A 21,668-nucleotide genomic window follows, 5' to 3' on the forward strand; every position below is an offset into this window, starting at 1 on the left:
AACTGGGAGGAGCCAAAAGGGGCGGGGTTTAGTGACAAGGAGGCGGTGATGCGATGAGGGGGCGGGGAGAGGGAGCCTAAGGGGTGGGGCGAGCCCTGGAGCGTAAGTGAGGTGGGAGCGCGAAGATGGCAGCGGCTGAGGAGGAGCCAAAGCCCAAAAAGCTGAAGGTGGAGGCGCCTCCAGCGCTGAGGTGAGCCCTACCTGACATAGGGTGGAGGGCGACAATGCCTGCCGCTAGCCAGGGGCCACGTAGGGCTGCGCGACCGAGGCGCTGGGTGGTAACCTCAACCTCCGGCATGCGGCCAACGCACGGGACCGGTAGCTCTGGTAGTTGCCCGCCTGGCTGCGACCCTTTGCCCGATGTCCGCCCAGTTTGGCCCAGTCGCCTCAGGCTCCGGAGACGCTCCGCCGCCCTTGACCAATCAGAGCGCCGGCCGGGGCGCGGAGCCGGCTTTGGGCAGGCTGCGGGCGCCACGTGGGAGCCCGCCCCTGCTTGGCCATGCGACCCGGGAGGACCGGACGGGATCCGATCTCAGCCGAGTCAATCACGGTCACCTCCTCTTCCCTGGGGGATGACGAGGAGAATGCCCAAGGACTGGCCTACCCTGAGGCAAAGACAGAATTCTTGGGTATTTTTTGTAAAGGTCGCGGAAGGGCGCTTTGACTTTCCTTTTAGTACTTAGGTGGATCTGAATGCTGGTACTTTGCAAATCCTCCACCAGGAACCAAGACCCCGCCTCCGAGGCTTTGCGGGAGTGGGGTCGGGGGCGTGGGCATGGCCCCAAAATGGTTAGGAAAGGTTAATTTTTCTTCTTTGCACTTTTGGCAGCAGTTCTGCACCTAACATATGACTTGATTTTGCAACTTTTACTTAAAAAAGGTTACTGGTTAAAATATTCATTCCTGATAAATATAAAGCGGAGTATGCACATTTCTTAATGATTTTGAAATGCTCCTTGGAAGGCAGTGGGTTTTCTATATAAAACTAGATATAAAAAAAAAAAAAAAAAACAAAACTAGATATATAAAACTGATTTAAAACTATTGGGACGCTCCTGATTATATAAATTTCGTTTCTTCCAACATGACCCTTCACTTTTGAAAGAACGAAATCTTTCATGTTTGAAAGACTCCACTTAGGAGTCCGTGGTCTGTTCACGCTGTTTTCAATGGATGGTGTCGAAATCCCTGCCAGTATCTTTAATGTATTCATATTACCTTCAAAGGGTCAAAGTGTTAGTGTGCCTACCTTATATAAAGAAAATAATCTTTAAAAAAAATTTTTCACCCACGACTCAGGATGTTCTGTTTTCGTTTTAAGCTTTCAAACTACAGACTAAAGCAAAGGCTTTTGAGTCAGACCTACCTGGATTTGAGTTGTTAGGAGAAGCAAATTGACTGAAACCTCCCACCCTGGCCCAGCACCGTAGTAACCATTTATTTGAGTTATTTTACCATAGGAGGTGACGGTGAGGAACACAGAATTAGCAAGTCACCATTAACCAGATGAATTTGGGAAGGGTCAAAAGGAGACACCACGTGTCCAACCATCTCCCAGAATCTTTCTTACTGGCATCTATCTTGGCTAAGCAATGCCTCTTCCACCAGGAAGGACCCTGAATAAGAAGGATTGGCCAAAGATAACCCGGAAAATAATCCCATCACCATAAAACTTCAGACGTCAAGAAACTGGCAGAGCAGTTCTCCTGGGTTCTGTGAACCTACTGCTCTCTGGCAGGCGTCCCTCCCCAGTAAAGTCCCTTGCTTTGTCAGCATGTGTGTCAACTCAGACAATTCATTTCTGAGTGTTAGATAAAGAGCCCACTTTTGGGCCCTGGAAGGGGTCCCCTTTCCTGCAACAAAGGCATATGCTTTCCTTGAAAAGAACCTTAACAAAGTTTCCTTTACCAAATTGGAAGAGAGCTCCACCTTTCCCCACTTCTGTCCTACTAAAGATACAGCCCTTATTTTTCACTTATGCTCCTCCATTTTCAAAGTGCTTTCCTGTTTTACAGATGAGAAAATGGAAGCCCAGGTGAAACAGTAAAGGAACTGAAGTTTGAACACAAAGCATCTGGGTGCAAGTTCATTGTTATTTGACTTTACTGTGCCTACTTTTATAGTCACCCAAGATATGCTTCTCTCTGACTATGCAACCTTAAAAATAATCATAAAAAATAATGTTTAATATGTATTGTTTCAGCATTTTACCTATTTTAACTCTTTCAATCCCATAACAACACTTCAAGGTAGACACTGTATGTCTATTTTACCAAGGAGGAAACAGGTATAGAGAAGTTAAGTAACTTTATCAAGGTCAACTTTATTAACTTCACATTTTGATCAAAAGCCCTAGTGAACTGTTAACTCAGCTTTTGTTTTTTCCTTGTTTTGTTTTTTGGTTAGTGTGTATAATTTTTTGTTGCAATTCATGAGCATATGATACTTAATAATTCTTAAACATGTATAATGTTATTTTACATATCATTAGTGTCTGTCTGCCTAAAACCTGTAAGTCTCTGCTACCTGTAGACATGAAGTTAGGATTAGACACTTGCTAATAATGAATCTCTTCATTTTGTGTGAAGACCTTTTGTGATTGGCTATGCCTACTTTCATTATATTCATTTGTCTTTAAGGATCTCACTGTGATAATGTACTGAGTGGTTAGATTGTGTGCATTATTTATGATGACTTGCTTGACATTTAAGAGGCTAGCTACCAGTTTTGGTTAAGTTTTAAGAGGATGGCTTATAAAGTCTGTTGTTCAGTTGTCAAGTCGTCTCCGACTCTTCATGACCCCATGGACTGCAGCATACCAGGCTTCCCTGTCCCTCACTATCTCCTGGAGTTTTCTCAAACTCTTGTCCATTGAGTTGGTGGTATTATCCAACTATCTTATTCTCTGTCACCCCCTTCTCTACCTACACAGGAAGCCCCCTAAAACAAAAAATTATCCAGGCAAAAGTGACAATAATGTGGAGGTTGTAAATACTCTGCTCCAGAGAGAGCATCTGACAAGTCTAGTTTTCCTTTCTCAAAAAATATTTTTCTAGGCTTTTTAGGATTACTGAAGTTGGAAAGAAGCTAGCTCTATCACGCTTTCACACTGAGTTGAGGAACAGAAGGGATCATTAATTGAGTTCCAGGCACACTAGGTGCTTTATATGTGCTATCTCGTTTAATCTTCCCAGCAACCTGTGAATGATCCTTGTGTTACAATGATGTATTTAGGCCTGAAAGAAGTCCAGAAGCATTTTGGGGAACTGTTCCCTAGATAAAGATGTTCCATGATGATTACCTGTATTTAGGACCACTTTCTTTTCTGTCTTTTGGGAATGTCATCCAAGTTCATTTCTTGAGCGGTCACCTCTGAGAGGATAGAGTTCCTTCCCAGGCTTTTTGAGCACATGCCAAGTCTATTTTTTTAGTCTTTGAAGTGCCTGCTATTTTAGGCATGGTGCTGAAAACTAGGTACACAAAGTGAGAGAGCTAAGAACCCATCTTCTTGGTGGGAAAATGATACCTGAGCATTCCAAAAGGTGACAGAGAGCTATCCAGGTAGAAAATAGGGTGTCTGGCTTTAAAGAAAAGTTTGTTTGGAGGTAGAAATGGGAGAGAGCTGCCTCTGTTGGGGACCTACATCTGTTTGGTCTGAGTGAAGCTGGAAGGTATAAAGGGGTCCAGGTTTTGTACTGAACACTTTGACCTGTGTGATCTTTCTATCTCTCTGTCCTTCAACTCCCCCAGACCTAATTTTAACGGCTGAATATCTCCTTCAGAGTGTCTTGCTGACCCTTCAAAGTCATATATCAAGCTAAATTCACCTGTTGTCCGAAATCTGCACCTTTTCCCATGGTCTGTACGTATGTTAATGGAGCCACTAACTTCTCTTATTCCAAAGTTTGGAACCTAGATACATGGTTCATTTTCCCTCTGTGTATGGTTATCAAAGTTGATCTTTTCTTCTTCAATTATGTCTGATAAATTCCTTTTCTTTTCCATCCTGCTGCCACACTCAAGTTTAAGACTTTATTTTGCTTAGACTTTGTGTTGACTTTCTCACCAGTCTCAAGTTCTGCCTAAGCTTCATTAAGAATAGCTCGACTTGTTCATCATGGAAAATACTGTAAGCTCTGAATTGATGTTAGGAAAGACTGAATCTGAAGAGCCATTGTAACTCTTTCTGATGTTAGTAATTACACATTGTTCTGGGTCATGGTTTAACAATTACACATTGTTCTAGGTCATGACTTTTATATAACTTATACATATAAATTATATATAGTTTTAATCTTTATTAAAAAGGAAACAAATTGCACTTCTCCAGTCAGCAAATGTTGAACTTTTCTCAAGTTTTTGTTGCCTAACCATTTCTCTTCTATGGACTCCTTTTAGTCTTAACTTCTGTCTTTTACTTCACTAATCTCTCTGTTTTAAAATTGTGTATTAAACCTTGGGGAAAAAAACAAACAAACCTCGGAAAAGTCTGTAAGTATTTTATTTTATTTTATTTTCTGTAAGTATTTTAGATGAGAAAGCAACCGTATTAGCAACCTCTTTTTTTAAAACACATTTTTTTTTCCGATTTCAGAAAATTCTCTGGAATATGATTTTTATAAATGGAGCATACTGTTCCTGGGGTGGCCTGTTGTGAGGATTAAATGTGGAAAATGTGTGCATAGTAGAAAAGAGAAAGGATGATTGATTATGTGTCCGTAGTGTGTTGCTCAGTGCCTGGTCCATAGGAGCTATTCAGTTAATGTTTGTTGGGTGAATTATCAGCACAGTGTAGAGTGAGACTACTGAGTTTTACTTTTTTAGATCTTATGCTTTTAACAGTGCAGCCTAAAATCGAGTTTGGCTCTTTTTAGATGACATTGCATGTTGTTGACTTACATTACAAATTTAATCCTTTAATTTTAAAGCTTTTGACTATGAAGGAAAATGAAAAATGGAACTCTTGGAGGTACTTTGTATAAATGCCTTAATAAAGTCCTTTCCTAAGCATTTTAAATTAAGGCAGAGTGAGGGTGGTGAAAAGGCAGGGTCAGAGGAAAGCTTCCATGGATGGTCCCAGGTATCTAGAGATAAACATGAAATGCTTGGAGCCCAGGCAAAGTCAGAAGGACTTTTGGTAAAAAGGCATTGAAAACTAAGTTTCTGGTATTAGGTATAGGCCTAGACTGAATAACACTAAATAAAACGTGAGACCAATATGCTACTTTCTACCTGGAATATGGCCTGACTTCCCTTCCATCCAATAAAATCCTATCTGTATGCAAAATATTCAGAATTAAATGGGAAGAAAAAGAAGAGTGAATCAAAATTCTTGAGCTTTCTGGTCAGGATGTAAGCCAGCAGAGCTGTAGTTAAGATCATAGTCTCTGGAATCGGACCTTTGGTCCTTGGTCCTTATTAGCTGCTAATCTTGGTAAGATTGTTTAATGGCCCCATGCCTCTGTTTTCTCACCTTTGAAATGGGTATAATAAAAGTACTTACCTCAAAAGATTGTTGAGAGGATTTCATGAAAAAATAAATATAAAGTTGGCTCATAGTATGTCTTCAGTAAATATTAGCTATTGCTGTTGTGGTACAGTTTATCCTGCTTTTGGCTCCCTACCCTGTTCCAAACTCTGCAATTACACATTTAAGCAGAAAAAGAAAAGATCCAGGTATACTCAAGAACAAGATAAACATCTCCAGGGACTGAAATGGAAAGGAAACATGCATTTAGATTCTGGGTTCAGGAGCAAGTGGGAATAACCTTGTGCAGGGGAGCTGGAGTCAGATACCCTGAATGAATCTTGTAGCTGGACTGGGGCTGACTGAAAAGAAGGCTGAAAGCCTCTGTTCCTGGCTGTTGCTTTAAAAAGCTGTGAATCTGAAGTGGTGACACAGAAGTGGCTGAGCTGCCAGATGGCTCAAAGTTGGGAACCGTAATTTCTCCATTATCAACTGGCATAAGGGCACCAAACTTGGAGGTCACGAATCTAGAAGAGGGGTGGCTTACCTCAAAACCATTGGAAAAAGGAAGGGAAAGTCTGAGCCTGCAAACAGATAACGAAGACTATTATTTAGAAAGTAAACACAACCACCAGGAGATAAACTCACTTAAAATCTAATGGAATTGTTAGAACAATTTCAAACTGATTTTAAGTATTTTTTAAAGATTCTTAAAAAGATAAAAGAAATAATATTTTTAAAATGTTATAAATAAAAAATAGTAAATATGAAGTAAATGGCTATATAAAATAAAAAATAGTTACTGAAGTTGAACAACAAAAGTTGGTTAAGCTCCAGTCCAAACACATTTAAAGTGAAAGTTAATGAGTTGGAATATAGTACTGAGTAATTCACCCAGTTGTAGTACAGAGAAATCAAGAAATTTCAAGAGAATATATATACTATATGTATATATACACTTGTGTGTTATGTTCAGTGATTAAGTCATATCAGACCCTTTGCAACCCCATGGACTGCAGCATGCCAGCATCCCTGTCTTTCACTGTCTCCTGGAGTTTGCTCACATTTATGTCCATTGAGTCGGTGATGCTATCTAACCATCTCATCCTCTACCACCCCCTTCTTTTGCCTTCAATCTTTCCCAGCATGAGGGTCTTTTTCACTGAGTCAGCTCTTCCCATCAGTCAGTTCATTCGCTCAGTTGTGTCCACCTCTTTGCGACCCCATGAACCGCAGCATGCCAGGCCTCCTTGTCCATCACTAACACCCGCAGTCCACTCAAACCCATGTCCATTGAGTCAGTGATGCCATCCAACCATCTCATCCTCTGTCGTCCCCTTCTCCTCCTGCCCTCAATCTTTCCCAGCATCAGGGTCTTTTCCAATGAGTCAGTTCTTCACATCAGGTGGCCAAAGTATTGGAGTTTCAGCTTCAACATCAGTCCTACCAATGAACACCCAGGATTGATCTTTAGGATGGACTGGTTGGATCTCCTTGCAGTCCAAGGGACTCTCAAGAGTCTTCTCCAACACCACAGTTCAAAAGCATCAATTCTTTGGCATTCAGCTTTCTTTATAGTCCAACTCTCACATCCATACATGACCACTGAAAAAACCATAGCCTTGACTAGATGGATATTTGTTGTCAAAGTAATGTGTCTGCTTTTAAATATGCTATCTAGGTTGGTCATAACTTTCTTTACAAGGAGTAAGTGTCTTTTCATTTCATGGCTACAAGCACCATCAGCAGTGATTTTGGAGCCCCCCAAAATAAAGTCAGAACTGTTTCCACTGTTTCCCCATCTATTTGCCATGAAGTGATGGGACCGGATGCCATGATCTTAGTTTTCTGAATGTTGAGCTTTAAGTCAACTTTTTCTTTTCTTTTTTTTTTTTTTTAAGTCAACTTTTTCAATCTACTCTTTCACTTTCATTGAGAGGTTCTTTAGTTCTTCTTCACTTTCTGCCACAAGGGTGGTGTCATCTACATATCTGAGGTTATTGATATTTATCCTGGCATTCTTGATTCCAGCTTGTGCTTCCTCCAGCCCAGCATTCCTTATGATGTACTCTACATATAAGTTAAATAAGCAGGGTGACAATATACAGCTTTGACATACTCCTTTTCCTATTTGGAACCAGTCTGTTGTTCCATGTCCAGTTCTAACTGTTGCTTCCTGACCTGCATACAGGTTTCTCAAGAGGCAGGTCAGGTGGTCTGGTATTCCTATCTTTTTTAAGAATTTTCCACAGTTTATTGTGATCCACAGTCAAAGGCTTTGGCATAGTCAATAAAGCAGAAGTAGATGTTTTTCTGGAACTCTCTTTCTTTTTTGATGATCCAGTGGATGTTGGCAATTTGATCTCTGGTTCTTCTGCCTTTTCTAAAACCAGCTTGAACATCTGGAAGTTCACTGTTCACATATTGCTGAAGCCTGGCTCGGAAAATTTTGAGCATTACTGTACTAGCGTGTGAGATGAGTGCAGTTGTGCAGTACTTAGAGCATCCTTTGGCATTGCCTTTCTTTGGGATTGGAATGAAAACTGACCTTTTCCAGTCCTGTGGCCACTGCTGAGTTTTCCAAATTTGCTGACATATTCAGTGCAGCACTTTTACAGCATCATCTTTTAGGATTTGAAATCTCTAACTGGAATTCCATCACCTCCACTAGTGTGTGGTGTGTAGTGATGCTTCCTAAGGCCCACTTGACTTCACATTCCAGGCTGTCTGGCTCTAGGTGAGTGATCACACCATTGTGGTTATCTGGGTCATGAAGATCTTTTTTGTATAGTTCTTCTGTGTTTTCTTGCCACCTCTTCTTAATATAGTCTGCTTCTGTTAGGTCCATACCATTTCTGTCCTTTATCTAGCCCATATTTGCATGAAATATTCCCTTGGCATCTCTAATTTCCTTGAAGAGATCTCTAGTCTTTCCCATTCTATTGTTTTCCTCTATTTCTTTGCATTGATCGCTGAGGAAGGCTTTCTTATCTCTCTTTGCTATTGTTTGGAACTCTGCATTCAAATGGGTATATCTTTGCTTTTCTCCTTTGCTTTTCACTTCTCTTCTTTTCACAGCTATTTGTAAGGCCTCCTCAGACAGCCATTTTTCTTTTTTGCATTTCTTTTCCTTGGGGATGGTCTTGATCCCTGTCTCCTGTACAATGTCACGAACATCTGTCTGTAGTTCATCAGGCACTCTATCAGATCTAGTCCCTTAAATCTATTTCTCACTTCCACTGTATAATCATAAGGGATTTGATTTAGGTCATACCTGAATGGTCTAGTGGTTTTCCCGACTTGCTTCAATTTAAGTCTGAGGTTGGCAATAAGAAGTTCATGATCTGAGCCGCAACTCAGCTCCTGGTCTTGTTTTGCTGACTGTATAGAGCTTCTCCATCTTTGGCTGCAAAGAATATAATCATTCTGATTTTGGTGTTGACCGTCTGGTGACGTCCATGTGTAGAGTCTTCTCTTGTGCTGTTGGAAGAGGGTGTTTGCTATGACCAGTGCGTTCTCTTGGCAAAACTCTATTAGCCTTTGCCCTGCTTCATTCCGTACTCCAAGGGCAGATTTGCCTGTTATTCCAGGTGTTTCTTGACTTCCTACTTTTGCTTTCCAGTCCCCTATAATGAAAAGGACATCTTTTTTTGGGTGTTAGTTCTAGAAGTTCTTGTAGGTCTTCATAGAATCATTCAACTTCAGCTTCTTCAGTGTTACTGGTCTGGGCATAGACTTGGATTACCATATTGAATGGTTTGCCTTGTAAACGAATAAAGATCATTCTGCCGTTTTTGAGATTGCATCCAAGTACCGCATTTCGGACTCTTGTTGACTATGATGGCTACTCCATTTCTTCTAAGGGATTCCTGCCCACAGTAGTAGATATAATGGTCATCTGAGTTGAATTCACCCATCCCAGTCCATCTTAGTTCACTGATTTCCTAGAATGTCAATGTTCACTCTTGCCATCTCTTGTTTGACCACTTCCAATTTGCCTTGATTTACAGACCTAACATTCCAGGTTCCTATGCAATATTGCTCTTTACAGCATTGAACCATGCTTCTATCACCAGTCCCATCCACAACTGGGTGTTGTTTTTGCTTTGGCTCCATCCCTTCATTCTTTTTGGAGTTATTTCTCCACTGATCTCCAATAGCATATTGGGCACCTACCGACCGGGGGAGTTAATCTTTCAGTGTCCTATCTTTTTGCCTTTTCATACTGTTCATGGGGTTCTCAAGGCAAGAATACTGAAGTGGTTTGCCATTCCCTTCTCCAGTGGACTGCATTCTGTCAGACCTCTCCACCATGACCCGTCCGTCTTAGGTGGCCCCACATGGCATAGCTTAGTTTCATTGAGTTAGACAAGGCTGTGGTCTGTGTGATCAGATTGGCTAGTTGTCTGTGATTGTGGTTTCAGTCTGTCTGCCCTCTGATGCCCTCTCTCAGCGCCTACCATCTTACTTGGGTTTCTCTTACCTTGGATGTGGGGTATCTTCATGGCTGCTCTAGCAAAGCACAGCCACTGCTCCTTACCTTGGACATGGGGTAGCTCCTGTCGGCTGCTGCCCCTGACCTTGAACGTGGGGTAGCTCCTCTCGGCTGCTCCTGCGCGTCGCAGCTGCCCATCAGGTGGCCAAAATATTGGAGCTTCAGCTTCAGCATCAGTCCTTCCAGTGAATATTCAGGGTTGATTTCCTTTTGGATTGACTGGTTTGATCTTCTTGCAGTCCAAGGGACCCTCAAGAGTTTTCTCCAGCACACAATTCAGAAGCATCAATTTTTCAGTTATCAGCCTTCTTTATGGTCCAACTCTTACATCTGTAAATGACTGTTGGAAAAACCATAGCTTTGATTATCCAAACCTTTGTTGGCGAAGTGATGTCTCAGCTTTTTATTTCATTTTTTTTTCTTTTTAAAATTTATTTATTTTTTAATTGAAGGATAATTGCTTTACAGAATTTTGTTGGTTTCTGTCAAACATCAACATGAATCAGCCATAGGTATACAAACTATGTAAGAATCAGTATCCAAATAAGGTCTCTACATTGCAATTGGATAATATTCAGCCTCTTCTTAATCTGTGTGGTCCCCCTTTTGTCTCAGCTTTTTAATATGCTGTCTAGGTTTGTAATGTCTTTTTTCCAAGGAGCAAGCGTCTTTTAATTTCATGACTGCAGTCACCATCTGCAGTTATTTTGGAGCCCAAGAAGATACACTCTCACTATTTCCATTGTTTCCCCATCTATTTGCCATGAAGTGATGGGACCGGATGCTGTGATCTTAGTTTTTTGAATGTTTAGTTTCAAACCAGTTGTTTCACTCTCCTCTTTCACCCTCATCCAGAGGCTCTTTGTTTCCTTTTCAGTTTCTGCCATTAGAGTAGTATCATCTACATATCTGAGGCTTTTTGTATTTCTCCTGGAGATCTTGATTCCAAGTTGTGATCTATTCAACCCAACGTTTCACTTGATATACTCCACATGTAAGTTAAATAAACAGGGTGACAATATACAGCATTTCCATACTCCTTTCCCAATTTTGAACCAGTCCATTGTTCCATGTAAGAGTCTAACTGTTGCTTCTTGACCTGTATGCAAGTTTCTCAGGAGACAGATAAAGTGTTCTGGTATTCCCATCTCTTAAAGAATTTTTCAGTTAGTTGTGACCCACATAGTCAAAGACTTTAGCATAGTTAATGAAGCAGAAGATGTTTTTCTGGAATTCCCTTGCTTTCTCTGAAATCCAACGAATTGGTAATTTGATCTCTGATTCTTCTATCTTTTCTAAACCCAGCTTGTACTTTTGGAAGTTTTCCCTGGCAGTACATATATGTAAAAATTGAGGCACTAACTAATGTCTAATTAGGAATTCCAAAAAGAGGAAAGAGTGTGGATAGTGGAGAGGCCATGTTGTTTAGCTGAAAAGTTTTCTTTCAATTTAGGATTGAAGGATTCATTAATAAACCACTAGTTACACAGTAAATAATTTCAATATTTAACACAGGGTTATTTGACTTAATCTCAACATATAGTCATTTCTTTACCCCTGGAGCCACCTGGGAAGTCCATATAGTCATTAAAAAAAAAAGAAAAGAAACAATAGAGGCAGTACCATATGCATCACCAAATTGGCCAAATTCTACATCCAGACTTGAACAGCCGTGGGAAGTCCTGAGTAACGGCAGTCTGGAGTCCTAGTGGGGAAAAGGGCCCTGGGCGATCTCTCGACCCCATAGGTGATACTTCAGATTGCAGTTTTGGAGGCTCCTGCTTAGTATAATCACAGGCCACTTGGCTTGCTGCTAACAATTGTGTGATTGCAGGCAGGCATGTAGTCCACGCAGGGTCCAGGCAAGGCCAGAAGTTGGTCAGAGGTCTGCTCCCTTACTTCTGAAGCCTGAAGACTGCCTCCATTTTAATTTCCCTAAAACATGTTAGAAGAAATGATGACTGAGAATTTTCCAGAATTTAAGAAAGATGAAAGCCCTCAGGTTGAAAGGGTATTCCAGGTGTGTTTAAGTGAAATCATATGGTATTTGTCTTTCTCTTTCTGACTTACTTCACTTAGTATGATAATCTCTAGGCATCCACATAGCTGAATATGGCATTATTTCATTCTTTTTTAATGGTTGAGTAATATTACACACACCACATCTTCTTTATCCATTCTTCTCTCAATGGACATTTTGGTTTCCATGTCTTCACTATTTTAAATATTGCTGCTGTGAACATAGGGGTGCGTGTATCTTTTTGAATTACAGTTTTGTCTGGATATATACCCAGGAGTAGAATTGCCTGATCATGTGGTAACTCTATTTTTAATTTTTTGAGGAACCTCCATATAGTTCTGCTTACTGGCTATACCAGTTTACATTCAAACTGTGGATTATTTGTGTTTATTATTTTTTCTTTTTTTGTATTTTCCAACTGTTCTACATTGAACATATATATTAGGACTTGATTTTAAGCTGGAGGAACTTGATGTATACTGAATACATATTTTGGTCAAGTGCTGAGTGGCTGAGTATCATCATTATAGAATGGACCTCTGGGATACTAAGTAAATCTGAAACTCTTTAAAATAAGTGTTAAGATTTTCGTACAGGTTATAATCTTTTCATCTTTATTTCTGAAGTCCCCAAAGCTCTGAAAACTGGAAATTTGAAAAAACGGTTTGAGATAGAATTAATTTGCCAGTAAAACTTGAACGGGTGTGAGGCTCCCTATAGTATTTATTTGTTGACACAAATTTGCTGTAGATATATCTGCTTGTTAATGGCATGCTGCATGAAACCTTCCTGGGCAATTTACAAAATATAGTACATAGAGTGTATTACCTTCCTAAAATTCACAAACTTCTGAATCTCATAATATTCTGGCCCCAAAACATACGTTGCCCCAAGGGTTCAGTAAAAGGATTGAGGGCCTTTTGAAAAATTTAAATACTCAATTTTTTGTTGTTGTTCAGTCGCTAAGTTGTGTCTGACTTTGTGATCTCATAGACTGCAGAACACCAGGCTTCCTTGTCTTTCACTATTTCCTGGAGTTTGCTCACTCACGTCCATTAAGTCAGTGATACTAACCATCTCATCAAACTCTGTTTTAAAAATTCTGTTATTTAAAGTTTACTATTGTGAGGGAACAACAGTTTCTCATCAGAATCACTTGCTAAAATATTCCTGCAGTCCCCATTCTACAAGTTGATAATTCTAAGTCAATGCTTGTTTCAAAGGTCTTGTTTGGCTAGTTCTACCATAGTATTTGTGCTGGTTATGTCATTGAGTTATTAGGGTTTTTTCCCTTTCTGATAGTAACTGACTAAGGTAAAGACTTCAGATTTTTGGATTTCAAGATTTAGAAGACTTATTTCACTGGAAGTGGCCTCATGAGCTGAAGTTTCATGTACTACTTGAAGATGATACCTTTTGAATACTTTCCAAAGCAGATTTAAAGTTGTTGCCCTCACTTCCATGTTTTACTTCTGGTGTTTTTGTTTGTACTTGTGCCCTCACAAGATTTCTCTAAATATATTTCCATTTAGAAAACAATAATTAGCTTCCAACATAAGAACATCTAAATTTCCACTTGGAACTTGGCTTTCATTGCATGCATGCCAATTTCAGCACCTTCTGTAGAATAAGAAATTTTGTACAGCAATTATGTAAGAAACCCTTACCTTCTCAAGACACAGTTCGCTTACTTATTAACAGGCTCTCACAATTTTGTCAGCAAGCCACACTTAGTTATTAGTAAACCCAGCTATTTTTCTGTGTTAGCTGCACATACAAGATTATAGGTTTGGAAGTAGCCTATGTGATCACTGATCACTCACAAAATTAGCAGTTATTGGAAATGATAATGAAGTAGTTACTTGGCTTTTTTGCCTTCTAGAGGCTGAGGCTGGACTTTGGTGTATCTCTAGTAGAACCATTTCTAATTCTCTAAGAGACTCAGTTGATTCAAAGAGCGGGAAGTCTAGCCAAATATGACTCATTCTAGGAGTGCATCCCTTGCTTCTTTTATCCTCTGGTATTGAATTTATTTCTCACACAGCCCATCTTAAATGGAGTAAGAAAGACAACATTTTTCATCCCTAAGCCCACAGTCTCGTGAGCCCAAAGGCAAAACTTTCCACATCTGTTTAACAGTTTTGAGAATATTCTGATTGGCCCTGTCTGGGTTACATACCCACCATTGAACCAATTAGTGTCTCAGAGGTGGGGATTTTGGCCAGCCTTGGATGTACTCTTACTCTTTTTTCTGTGTGCATGCTTTTATATATGATGGGGAGTGTACAGATGGTCAAGAAGACACTATAATCAACAGCTCCACCATGAACTTGAAGGGTGCAGGAGGTGGTGTCATTCTCTCAGCAAGAGAATTCATTGTGGCACTTAAAATATTTAAAAAAACAAACAAACAATCCCCTCCTGTCTCCTGCTGCCACTGGAAACCTCATTCCTCAAGGTCCAGACAAAGTCTATCTTCCTTATAAAATTTTGGTAATCACCACGCCTGGGAATGGCTCTCTCTCTGGTGGTTGGTACTTTATGCTTTGTATTATTGCAGTGCACAGTATGTGCATGTTTTATCTTGTCTACTGCTACTTGAAGTCAGGAAACTAGTTGAATAACTCTCAATGCTTTATAACTAATTACTTCATTGCAACATAGGCCCTAAATTTTTGTTCAATGAATTAATTAACTCTTTAAAGAGGTTTGAAGCTTATCTTTGTAGTATTCATTGGTGCAAAATGGAATCATATATTGACTGTAAATTGTTATCTGTTCAGAAGAGTTGATAGAATTCTTACCTGAAAATGTTTCATGGTTCTTGGACCTTTGTTTTTTATTGTCATGTGGAGTGAGCTTGTGTGTGAAATAAATCCAATGCTGGAGGACAGAGGCCAAGAGATGCACTCTAGACTGCATTTCTGTCCTTCTGAGGACTATAGTGTGCTTTGACTGTAATAATCATTTCATGCATTTGTCCACAAGAAAAGTTACCTCAAGATAAATATATTTCTCCTATATTAATGGCTTCCCAGGTGACACAGTTGGTAAAGAATCTGCCTGCCAGTGCAGAAGATGCAAGGGACTTGGGTTCAATCCCTGGGTCCGGAAGATCCTCTGGAGGAGGAAATGGCAACCCATTCCAGTATTTTTGCTTGGAAAATTCCATGAACAGAGGAGTCTGGTAGGCTACAGTCCATAGGATTGCAAAGAGTTGGATACAACTAAGCACATACAACCAACCAACCAACAGCCCTATATTAATAGAAATGTTTTATTAAGGCCATGTTGTCAGTGTTTTCTTTCTTAAATATAGCACAACTACTTATTTGGTGGAGAAATGAATTTTCTGAAAGAGTGAATTTACAAAGAACTCAGTGACCTATCAGAATGATCAGTCTTTTCCCTCTGGGTTTGCAAGTCCATGTTTAGTGAGGTTATTTGCATTGTAATGAACTCCAAAAGCACTGAAGGTTAGCAGTATTGTTCTTGATTTCATAACATACTGTGTTAACAATGTACTATGTAACCAATAAGTGATATTGCAAAATGGTCTTTTTTGACTCATCCAAGAGGGGTCACTTGAAAACTATTGAAATAGAGCAAAATAATAAAATTCAGATGTCTTAGGGTTCTCAAATTCCTTTAAGCTTGATATAGCAAAGTAAACAGTTTTACCCTTTGAGCCCTTGAGCTGAAGTCTGGAAAGCCATGTTAAGTTTCTGAGTTAAGCAAGTTAAAAAAGAAAATTTTATCTTTTTAAACAAATAAACAGTTCAAATGTGTTGTCTTTGAAGTTAACCACATTAGAGATTTGAACATTTTCTTATAGGCATGGCTGAGGAAGTCTTGGGTTCCTCCTAAAACAGAGTTTTTCAGAAATTGTTTTGCTTATGCAGAACTCACTAGAGACCTTCAACCTCACTTCTACGTGAAGCTTGAATAAGTTACATTCCTGAGAAGACTTGTTAGTATCCTGTAACTATCACCTCAGACTCAAAGCTTTTTAAATGCTCTCTTGTTGAACAAGATGTTGCTTCTTTTTACTCATAAAACAGGTTAAAGCAGGCTTTCTTAGCCTTTCCCTTTTAGAAGCCGTTTTGGTATTTCCAAAGAATGCCAGGGAATGCTGGTGTGAGTAGGAGTAGGAACAGGGGTGGGAAGAGATGTCTAGGTGTGCAAACCCTAAGGTAGGGTAGGATCTCACAGAGTTGAAGTTTCCTGCAAATCTCAGTATTAGCCAGATGTGGTTTTGAAATGATAATTTACAATTTCACATGATTTTTTTGAAAACTCTGAACATGTTTTAGACCCTTTAGATTGTTAGTGCCTGGGGAGGTACTTAAAATCAGTCTCATGTTTACCTTGTGTTTAGAGAATTGAAGCCCAGTGAGGTTAAATATGAGTCATGTAACATAGCTATTAAGTATCTGAAATGAAATTTGATGCCAAGTCTTATAATTTTTCATTGTCCTACTTTCTAGAACAGGAAATGAAGTATCAGTTTTTTTTTGTTTGTTTGTTTTTAGTTTTTTTAAAGATAAAAATAACATATGAATACGTCAATGACTTTCACTTACCTTTTCTTACTGATCCTCACAAGGCCACCAGGTAACTGCCTTCTGCTGAGGAAATAGACCCAAGGAGTCTAAGCGTCCCTAAGTAGTAAACTCATTTCACACTCAGGACATCTGACTCACATTTCTTGGTGTGTGTATTACACTCTGAAGACAGAAATTGAGAACTTGTCAGAATAAATCTGTATGTGTGAGATAAGCACACTAAGGAAATTCTGTTTTCTGTTTAGTAACCTTGTTTAGATTTTTGTCTTTCAAGTTCTCTTATTCACATATGTAAGTGTCCAACCCTCCTCACCCCCTAAAATAAACGTGTGGGATATACTTAATTGTATGCTTTGCAATGGATTAACTCATTGAACTTCAGTTTTAAGCAGGTTGTGTTTTCCATTAAAAGCCCTTTTTGTTTGGCATAAGCCAATTTTGCTTATGTTTTGAGAGTTAAAATGTTCCAACTAAGAGAACAATTTCTGGTAAGTTTTTATTTGCTTTGCAGATTTTGTACTTTTCTCTGATATTGATGATTTGAATGTTATGACTTAGCATTGTTAATTATTATAATAATATGGGATAACCATTACTGTCCACAGAATTTAATATGCTCAAGATTATAGAATAAGTGGCCGAGATAGGGTTCAAACCTGAATCTGTCTTAATGTTTATTAATTAGCTCAAATATTCAGGTATTATATAAACAATACAGCAGGAATCAATAGTGATTTGTGGGATTAAAAAAAATAAGCCCTTTGCTTCAAAAATACTCCTAATTTATGTATGAAACTATTACTAGTAATCTAAAAATCTATTAATTAATCTTTTAATATTATTAATAATTTAAAATTTTATAAAAATATTCTACCAAATCTGAGATGGCAGTGGTGAGAATTCTTTTTCATTAGAAAAGACCTGCAGCCACAATTAATCTTGGACCTCATACAGAAAAAAAGCAACATTTTTAAAGAAATGATAAAATGTTCAGTTAGCTTACTTTTAAGGATATGACTATAACATTTCATTAAATTCAACTGGTACTTAAAAGCTCAATTTTATAATGCTTGATAACCATAGGAAAAAGGAAGTAGGAGAAAGAAAATGCAGATCTATGAAAAGAAGAGGGAGAAGTAAAAGGAAGTGATTTAAAAAAAGGACTCAGTTCCTCTTAGCTATTTCTGATTTCTGCATCACTTCCAACATCAGACATCTCTGCTTTTCAGCTTTTCACTCAGCTCTGAAGTGTGTATGTGAGTTTGTGAGAAACTTCTTGTTATGAACTGTAATACCTGTGGTCTCTTAGGATGGTACAAGGAAAAAGAGCTTTGCATTATTAATCAGAACACTTGGGTCCTATTAAGGTCTCTGTCTAGGTTTGTGTATATACCTGTGAAGTGAGTAGCCTAGATTAAAAAGCTTTTCAAACTAGATCATGAATCAATTTGGGTGTAGAAAAAGTAGTATTTTATAAAAGGAAAATAGAAAATGTCAGTGCATTGAATATGGTTAGGATAAATACTGCTTTGTGAAATGTTTCTGTTATGTGTATTTATGGAGTATTAGTTGCAGTGCAAAATGTATTTTCACAATGAGTTTGATTTTTCTGTCCTAAAATTTAGTGGCTTAGAAGGGCAGCCATTTTATTAGAGTTAATGGTTTTATGGGTCAGGAGTAACTGGTTAATTCTTCTGCTCCATGTGGTATTGGCTAGGATCACTTGGAAGTATTTAGCTGATAATAGATCTGGTCTATTTTGGTAGAGGTGACTGGAAGTCTTGGCTTAGCTGGATTCCTCTTTCTCTGTGTAGTTTGAGTGCCTCTCCATGTGGTTTCTTCATCCTGGTAGCTGGACCTCCTTGAGAGCAGCTCAGGCCTCCAAGAGACCAAGGCAGGCGCTGGTGGTCCTTTATGGCCAATGCGTGACCCAATTTGTCTATCTAAGCTTTTAATTCTGCTGCTGTCCTTTGAATAATAATGATTCATTTCAATAATCTACTCCCCTACCACCCCCCCCCCACTTACACAAATAACATTGGAAAATGTGTCAACTTTCCGACTCGAAGTGCAGAGTTTAAATATGTATATTATTTTCCCATGGTATATAGTGAGTTTTAGGTCTTTGGAGAAATAATTTAAGGTCTACACATTTCTGTGGAGTCTTAAGTTTGTTACCTAATGCTGCCTAAAAGAGCTGCCTTCTTATAATGTTTGGAGATTCCATTTGAATTTAATTAACTTCTTTCCTTCACATATAGTCAGTCTGGAGCTGTTATGCTTTTGTCAAAATCTGGAAAAGTGCAAAATCTGTTCCCACCAACCCTCATTCCACCCCACAGTAAAGAAAACAAAACCATTAAACGTTTTTGTTGTAAATCTAAAGGTTGTTATCACAAGAAAAAAAATCTTTGTTACTGTGTGTGGTTATGGATGTTAACTAGACATTGTGGTGATTATTTGCAATATATACAAATACTGAATTATCTGAAGCTAATACAATGTTAGGTGTCAATTATACCTGCAAAAAATGTATTCATTTTTGTAAAATGTAGATTTTGTGATGTATTTTTAGCTGATAGAGACTTTCTAGAATAGGACTATTCCCTGTGATAGAATTGTATAGATTTTTTTATATATACTTTTTATTCTGTATTGGGGTATAGCCAATTAACAATGTTGTGTTAGTTTCAGATGAACAGCAAAGGGACTCAGTCATACATACACATGTATCCATTCTCCTCTAAACTCCCCTCCCATCTAGGCTGCCAGGTAACACTAAGCAGAGTTCCATATGCTATGCATAGATCATTGTTGTTTATCTGTTTTAAATATAGCAGTGTGTACATGTCCATCCCAAACTCCCTATCACTTCCCTCCATCCTTCACCCCAAGAGCTGTAGTGATTTGAAGAAATGTCGATGTCAGAGTATTGCCCATATTTGGAATATTAATAGCAGTCTCTTAGGATGTAAGTAAAAGGGATTTATCTTACCATACCCTTGGCTATTTAGAATCCCAGATCTTGAAGCAGTGTTTGAGTTTAACCCCTGGCTTTTTGGGAATGGGTTGGGTCGGTTATTTGACTAGTTACACTGGAGAGTAATTGTTTTTTTGCTTGTGTCTGCAGACAAATGTCTTGTTTTTCAGGTAAACCACATTCATTTTAAATGTTCCTCCACCCCAGGCTATTCTTTCCCACCAAGAAAGACATGAAGATAATCAAGATTTCCTTCAAAGTAATAAAGGAGGAGAATGTGGAAAACGATAAGAGTTTAGAATGAAATTCAGTGTGTTTAAATGCCAGTATTTAAAAATAAAGATTAAAACCCACCCTCAAATGAAATGGGAGTGGGAATACTTAGGAATATTTTAAGTTTGTAAATAGGCTTGTGAAGGTAAATGTCTTATCTCAACCTCTCGCAAAGTAATATGTTATAGATGCTTAGTTACACCAAAATAACAACTTTTGAAATAATATTATATATACATACATACATACCTGTGTACATACTTTGTGTATGTAAACATATGTCAAACCCTGATATTAGTAGTCCTATCATATTGTAGTTCTCTATGAACTTTTATAACTATTGAGGCAATAAAATAATCTGTTCTTAAGGTTTCTTATGCCTGATTCTCTCAGATGCAGTGAAGCATTAGAAAATCTATACAGCCACCCACCGCAAAAGCTAATGATCCTTCCCTTCCATTTCACTTCATTTGAGACTACGTAATCACATCAAGTAAGCAATGGGTGAAGTATCTCCACTGAAAGCACTCCAAAGAGTGCTATGGTATGTATGCTATATTTATATGTATATAGTTTTAATTACACTTGAGTTAGAATGTCTGTTGTGCCAACTAAGAGAAGACACTTCAAAGATTACATTTTCCCCAATACAACAGTTTTGGTGGGCACATCTCTCCCTTCCAGGTTTCCCAATAACCAGGAGACTACTATCATTACCATGTCCACCACGATCACTGCTATATAAAACTTCCAAGTGTTTCAATTTTAAATACTTAGTTATTACAGAAAAGCAGTCTACCCTGTTTCCACAAGGAGGGCTTGCACTGTTTCTCTCTGCACCCTGAAATCCAATTTCAGATCAGTCTTTAGGCTGATGAGAGCCAATGCCAGTCTGTCCTGTCCTGTAGACTGTGAGAGAAGATGGCCCTCTGCCCATGTAGTAGGGTTGAAGACAGGGCCTTCAGATCTAGGTCAGTCCTCATCAGTGGAAACTATGAAATTGCAGGTTACTGTTGTTAGAATAACCTCTTAGGAAAAAAAAAAAGCCCCCAAAAACACTGGATAAGAGACCAGTTTCATCATCATTTCTAAAAAACTCAGTAGAAACTATCATTCCTTAGAACTCTTTGGATAAAGCTGCATATTTTTTACTCTTATTTAGAAATTGATAGGCACCAGTTAGAGGATATACCCAAGGACAACATGAATATATAAAAAATTTTTTTTTCTTACAGTGGAGCCTGTTGTGGACATTTGTGGTTTCAATTTCTGAATCTTGAAAGATCTTGCTAAGAAATAATTTGTAATTTTCCTAAAGCCTAAATTTGATTTGCACAAGATGAATGGCTGAGATGGGATATTTTCTTAGTTTTATAGTAAATTGAACCCTTGTATTCATTGTGTGCCTCTGAATTCTTGCAGAGTGGTAAAAAAGATATTTTTCTTTGTCAAAAATCAGTCTTGTGATTTTGACAGAAATGAAATTGTGGTTGAAATTTTAAAAATGAAGAGGTCTAAGAGATGATTCTTGGTGACCATTAGGAGTCTTGGCCAAATTAAAGATAAAAACGGCAGATTCATTGTCTGCTTAGATTTAACTATGAATAAGTACACATGGGAAAAAAAGAAGCAACCTCTGAAAGTATTTCCTATGATGCTCCCGCTAATAAGAAAGCTGTTACTGGACTATTAAATCATATGGGTTGAAGTCACAGTATAGTGATCTGAAACTTGGATGTTTATAAAAGTCTCAGACTTAACGTCAGTCTATCTTGGGTTTTCTCTGATCAAATACTGTATAGTGGCAACTAGTCCCAGTTCTGGAGTCATACTACCAGAGTTTGGATTTCTGCTCTGTAATGTGTGAC

General features: G+C 38.6%; 1 protein-coding gene across 3 annotated transcripts in view; it reads left to right on the plus strand.

The window, feature by feature from the left end:
* The first annotated feature begins 58 nt into the window (after positions 1 to 58).
* Positions 59 to 21,668, plus strand: part of ADK (adenosine kinase) — a 536,060-nt gene continuing 514,450 nt past the window's right edge. Inside the window, exons 1-2 of one of the 3 annotated variants that reach the window (XM_065922663.1) lie at positions 79 to 190; positions 2,016 to 2,078. Coding sequence is in view for 2 of the 3 variants with exons in the window: in XM_065922664.1 (XP_065778736.1) it covers positions 126 to 190 (65 nt within the window). In the remaining variant the exon portion in view is untranslated. Of the gene's footprint in view, positions 191 to 2,015; positions 2,079 to 21,668 lie in introns of all 3 variants that reach the window. The other 2 variants (XM_065922664.1, XM_065922661.1) reach the window with 2 other exon arrangements.

Source organism: Muntiacus reevesi, chromosome 2 (genome assembly GCF_963930625.1).
Source record: "Muntiacus reevesi chromosome 2, mMunRee1.1, whole genome shotgun sequence".
In the NCBI taxonomy this organism is placed as follows: Eukaryota; Metazoa; Chordata; class Mammalia; order Artiodactyla; family Cervidae; genus Muntiacus; species Muntiacus reevesi.